Here is a 5,788-nt window from a genome sequence, read left to right as displayed (position 1 = left end):
AGACAAAGGCCGAAGCACCACAGACACACTTCAAGGACAAACTCGTATTTGTAAATAAATCTAGTTAGAACGGCCTCGGCCAAAGTCTTACATAGCCTCGAGCTCACTAGACTCTAATGGAACAATAATAATAATAATAAGAAACAACTCCCTCAATCACAGAAAGGCCTCGTAAAATATGCTGAGACCTCGTTCGACATCTTAGCACTCAAAGGGTCGCAGCTTGATTTCCTCTTCCTGCTAGCTTATGCTCATATAGAGCCTGTAAGTCTCGAAAGGTTCAACGAACTCTATGGAAAGTACCCGCAGTATGGCCGTAAGGGTGCTAAGATCAAATCAATGATAAACCGTTGGATGCGCAAAGACAATGAATTATCCAACTTGTCTTTAGAGTACGAGAGTAAGAAGAAGAAGCGAGGATTGGAAGAAAATAATGACAATCGTTGTAGTATGTACATACATTCATGGGTAGAAAGAGGTAAACTAATCATGAGCAGCGAAGAGGGTACGACAAATGCCAGCACTCCAGACCTCTTTCAATCCTGAGCCACTATATAACATTGGCTCCAATTTCAATGCGACGATGGATGTTATCACGGGACTCCCAAATTTCGACTACAACTCATCAATTTATGGCTTCCAAGCGAACACCATGCCCACGAGCCTGCCTGACTCGACTTGGACAGCGAAGCCACCATCCTGACCTTTTATTAGGTTACCTTCGCCAGGATCTTTACGATCAATCGTGTATTTGAGGTCTTGTGTAGATTCGACAATCACCATGGTGTAAGAGTAGCACCCGCCAAGAATGATCACGCCTGGGCTCTAGACGAAGCCGAACGCGTGAGAGAAGTCCTTCCTAGCTTGCTAGTTCTGCATCTCGAATATGAAAACTTTTACATACCTTGCTGGTCGTTTGCTTTATTAGAGTTATGAGTTCTGCGTGCTGCTCGATGTTGAAGATCACACGAGATTTGCCTGGAGGAATTTCGACGTTACTTGCTCAGAGTGCATTTACTCTCGATCTTAACACTACTTCCTCTACCTCTTCTAAACGTTCTATTTTGATGCCAGATTTCATTGTGTGCTCAAAGCACGATGCGACGGGGTGGTGCTCTGCGGTGTTATGAGGAGTGATGAATGACGTGGCACCTGTGTGCGCAGCGCGCGTGACGTAGCTTGGCATGACGATGATTGGTCAATATGACCTTGTTCTTTGAAACCTGAAATATGGCTAAAAACTCGAGCTACGGGAGACAGTAACTACTTCTGATATGATATCTGCAGGATTGCGGTCACCATGAACAGGTCTCCTCGGGCGAATGCTGGGCGATGTAGAGACTATATTGTTGAGAATCTTCGATCTTTATAACTTATAGAAGATTATGCTTCAGCCTTGCGTAGCCTGTGCACATCTAACAGGGGCTAAAGAGGTCCTCCAATTGACCGGTGAGATCAAAAGAGGATTATTGGTGCACCTACCTAGAGCTACGTGTCACCACAATTCCTTCATATTCGTATCGTTGTATCTTTGTAGAAAGACATGCATGAATAATAGTGGAAAATGGCGGTGTGTTTACATTCAGCGGCTAGGTGGCGAAGCGCTTTGGCGGCTTACTTACTAGCCTGGCACCATAGTCGCACTGCACTACTAGTCTACAAAATTTTTCTATCTCTTATATTTCTACTACCTTGCTATTCTATGATAACGCCCCACAAAAGGTCAGATTACTGTATTATACATTAATGTTGAACATCCACAACGCTCTTACTAGTCCACTCCGCTATCACGCGCGATCATAGTTCGTCATCTGAGTCGACCGTGGTCGGAATAGCGGTCCTGATTTTTTGTTTTCCAATAGAATTAGTTTTGGCTGCTGGGCCATCACCGTCATCCAGTTCTAGCTCTTGGAAAGAACCCTTAGTATCGATATCAGCGCCCTTGTTAGTACCCGCATAGGAGCCTCCAGCCGACTGACCATCAGGAAATAGCCAAGGTGTCTCTTCTCGATCCTTTTGGGTGAGAGGTAAACCAGTACTAGGATGCAACTTTGCTTGTTTACACCTATCTATATACTTTGACCGTGTCTCATACTTTTCCACTAACGCTTTGAGGTGACGTTCAGCACAACTTTGCCCTACAAGCTGGACGTATTCTGTTCTTGTAAGCCATTCCTCCTAATTGTCTTTGTATGTAACTCGAATGTAGGTATCTAGTCGACGAGGCTTCGATCCCGAGCGTGGTGTATAGCCTTCAGGTCGGGACATCACAGCACACGGCCTAGCAGTTTTGAGGAAGTTAGGTATGCTCTTCATGCGCTCCTTTCGATCTTTGAGATTGAAATTAGTTTCCATGTCTTTCCTCTTTGCGAGGGCTTCTGCCCCACCAGGACACAACTTAGTGCCCTTGATGATCTTGTGATGCGGTTAGTCTGCTGTGCCTGCATTTACAACAAATCGAGTGAATCTTAGGTTATCCGTTCGACAAGGGCGGATCGCAACTATGGGGCCATACTTGGTGACCCCATTTTCATACTCGAACATTTCGATTACATTATCTCTAGAAAGGGTTTCGCTAAGTGCTTGCAAGCCTTTCACTGTGGAAATATCCAATCCTTTAATGCCTAGTCCTGTCGCGACTGGCTGAGACACAGGCTTGGGGCGATTGTTGTTGTGGGTCGTTGGGTTGGATGGGCCTGCTTTCGATAGATCGACCTGTGGAGAACTGATATTCGACTTAGGGTTACTACGTTCCGCTAGTTCTTTGGTGTTTGATGAGTCTGTATCGAGACTCTCGAGGAGATTTGTAGCTAATGGTTGCATAGCGAGAAGTTGCTTCAATGAGTCCTTACTTGCTTCTGTTTCTGTGCTGTTTTGATCCTTCCAGCTACTGGCCATTTGATACAGGAGCGATAAGGGAAGAGCGTTGATAGTCTCGGGTATCTCGTTCCTCTTATTGCTGACTTGCATTTCCTTATCGTTCCGTTTTAATGCTTTTAAAGCAAGATCTACCTTCTTAATGTCGTCACTGTCTATCATCTCTTGTGTGGTGTTGATGGTTGTCACAATTTCTCGTATTCCAGGAGCTGCTAGTTCCCAGATCTTTTCTTGGTCTTCTGTGGGTCTACTGAGCTCGTTGACGATCGTCTGCCATTCCTTTCTAGTTTTCTCATCGTAGTTCACCACTGAATCGATCATTTTCTAGGCTGTTGGTGACAGTATAGACTGCAGCGGGATATTCTAGTCTTTAAGCTTCTCTTGCAACATAGCAAAACCTCTTAGTAGTGAAGTCCTTTGGTGTTCTTGCTCTATGTTGCCCTCCATAGCTTTAATGGTATTTATGGACGCAATTATACCTTCCATGTGCCCGAAGATCTCAATTGCGGGAAACCGGTATTTAGGCAGATAATCTTTTTCCACATAGTATGAAATGACCTTCTGCTAAGCCAATTCTTTGATAGTTCCTTCCGACATCTGGCTTTCTGGGTTCTGCTTTTTTTCATCTTCTTTAATAGATCGCAGGATAGCCTGATACTTTGATTTGTATTTATTGCGATCTTTGTTTATGCTCTGTATGAGCATCTTGTTGCACTCCTCTCTAATCTTTGCTTGTATCTTATTGACCTTTTTCTTGTGAAAAGCATCTAGTTGTTTGCCGCTAACTTTCCACTATCCTTTTACAAGCATATACATGCTCTTCTAGTGCTTTTTAATTCTCTCTAGTCTGATATTTGGCTGACGATTATTGCGCTGCTCAGCGCTAGCGAGTTGCCCCTTGAAAAGGTCAGGCTGTACATAGCCCTCTGTCTGTTGTTCACTTTCAGGAGCAAACTCTTCTGTAGTATCCCCAGTTCCTTTCCATGTTCCCGCCTCTACGTCACTCTCGTTTTCCGTATCTAGATCGGACTCCTTGTCCTGTAAAGGTTGATTTGCGTATTTTTTCAAGCTCGATTTAGAGTGCTGCCCTATCTCTTTCCCTTTTCCTTTGTCACTGCTAGGCCCTGAATTATTATCTGCCTCTTTTTGGACAATTTGTGTTTCTTTTTCTTTCCCTTTGCTAGACCCCGCGGTAGAAAGTGTCACTTCGGGCTCAATTTTCTTGACCTTTGCGTCATTTTCGTTTGGCTAGTTGGATCCATTATTGCCAAATAGATTCAAACCGAGATTTGGTGCGACTAAGGCCATGATCTAACGATGTGTTGATATAGTGGAATGTATTGAAATTGAAGGATAATAAGATGACTATACAGAAGGATATTAAGACCTGCTCAACTTACGAATCGAAATGCTCTGCTAGAAGATAGGCTTTCCAAAGAGCTAGTTTTATAGAGATCTTACACAAGGTGATTTTGTCCGCTGTATGCATGCGGTATACTGAATGCAGAAGTCAGAAACTGGGGTGCGACATGCAGTAACACAGGTGCAGGGACAGAGCACTAGCAGCCCTGGCTTGGCACCCGAAAACAGCCATAGGTCACACTATTCCGAACACCGGCACTTTTGAGATCAGGATAGTGCGCAACTTATCAAGAGATTCAGCCCTCTTGCTTAGCCGCAGAAATTATGGCTACTATTCGCCTTCGAGTGTTTTGCTTCGTAAGCACTGTTGTGCTGGCTTTCACAACAGGCGCTACTATGTCTCCAACGCAGGTAGTTTCGAGACAGAATTGGACGGTAGAGCCTTCATCCCACACACCCTATACCACTGCATTCGTTTCAGGTTATCTTGCACCACATCTACCATGGAACGATACTTCACCTCATAGTTGGAACACTACACGCATTTTGCAATCAACGGGTACTGCATCCGTGTCTCGACCCACATCCACTGTCACTGTTGGCGAAGCAGGCTAGCTTATTTTCTCACTATTATCTCTAAATGCTTCTCCTAGCTCTATAATCGCCTTTAATTTTCTAGGGCTCAACCACACATTGACCCAGAGCGATATTTGGAATCTATGTCATAGCAATTAAGGATTTAACACTGGATTTCGACAGTTTAATCCAGCCAATGTGAGTGGGAAGTTTGTTGTCGAGATCGAAGTTACCAATCAGGACGCGAAATGGTTTTTTTGTGCTCAAACAGTGAAGCGCTCTTATTGCTAGGCAGGTATGGTCTTTAGTCTCAATCCGCATGGAGCGCATGATCAGTTTCTGCATAATGCCTTAGCGGGAATAGGTATCACATCAACTCCAACAAGGAATGCATGTAGCCCACCATCAAACTATCCAACAGCCAATACAAGCACCCATATGGCACCCACTGGTACATTGTCCGCAGGCCCTAGTAAGAACTCGACCACTATATCCCCTCCAATCTTCAACTCTGCAGGCACGACGGTGAAGTTTGGTGTTTGGTTCGTGGCAGCTCTGGCGTTCAGAGATGTCAACAATCAAGCTGAGTCAAGCTCATCAATCAAGCTGGATTGACTTAACGGTCAAGCTGAGTCAAGCTAAGCTCATCAAGCTGTATCAAGCTGTATCAAGCTCGTCAAGCTCATTAAGCTGAGCTTGATAGAGCTTGATGAGCTTGATACGCCCGTGCGTAAAAAAAGAAGAATAACTATGAACTCCTTTACGTAGGCTACTAATCTATAGTAACGTTAACTCTTACCTCTATCTCTAATACTATACGTGTTAATTTATTATATATATCTTCTTATCTTACTAATTTCTTGATTGCAAGCATGCCACCAAAAAGACGCGTCCAAGCTATTGTTGCTACCCCACCGAAGCGGTCTTGGGGCGTGCCCCGCGGTACTCTAAGCCAGCCTATATCTATCGAAAG

The 5,788-nt window shown here is 44.3% G+C and overlaps 3 protein-coding genes across 3 annotated transcripts; all 3 read right to left on the bottom strand.

Annotated features, from left to right (window-relative positions):
* Positions 1 to 455: 455 nt before the first annotated feature.
* Positions 456 to 1,105, bottom strand: SETTUDRAFT_168887 (uncharacterized protein). The gene is made up of 3 exons (XM_008026435.1): positions 1,032 to 1,105; positions 905 to 998; positions 456 to 825 (listed from the first exon to the last, which is right to left on the bottom strand). Exons 1-3 carry the CDS (start codon positions 1,079 to 1,081, stop codon positions 631 to 633), a joined length of 339 nt encoding a protein of 112 aa, XP_008024626.1. The 5' UTR covers positions 1,082 to 1,105; the 3' UTR covers positions 456 to 630.
* Positions 1,106 to 1,797: 692 nt separating this feature from the next.
* SETTUDRAFT_39208 (uncharacterized protein) lies at positions 1,798 to 3,198 on the bottom strand (the record flags this gene model as incomplete). Its single annotated transcript, XM_008026359.1, has 3 exons — positions 1,798 to 2,178; positions 2,200 to 2,415; positions 2,452 to 3,198. 3 exons carry the CDS (start codon positions 3,196 to 3,198, stop codon positions 1,798 to 1,800), a joined length of 1,344 nt encoding a protein of 447 aa, XP_008024550.1.
* Positions 3,199 to 3,699: 501 nt separating this feature from the next.
* On the bottom strand, positions 3,700 to 4,139 carry SETTUDRAFT_39207 (uncharacterized protein; the record flags this gene model as incomplete). The annotated part of the gene is made up of 2 exons (XM_008026358.1): positions 3,700 to 4,057; positions 4,105 to 4,139. 2 exons carry the CDS (start codon positions 4,137 to 4,139, stop codon positions 3,700 to 3,702), a joined length of 393 nt encoding a protein of 130 aa, XP_008024549.1.
* Between the last annotated feature and the right edge of the window lie 1,649 nt (positions 4,140 to 5,788).

This window comes from Exserohilum turcica, assembly GCF_000359705.1.
Source record: "Exserohilum turcica Et28A unplaced genomic scaffold SETTUscaffold_18, whole genome shotgun sequence".
Taxonomy (NCBI): Eukaryota; Fungi; Ascomycota; class Dothideomycetes; order Pleosporales; family Pleosporaceae; genus Exserohilum; species Exserohilum turcicum.
Note: the sequence above shows the minus strand (reverse complement) of the source record. Positions and strands in the feature narration are given on the sequence as shown.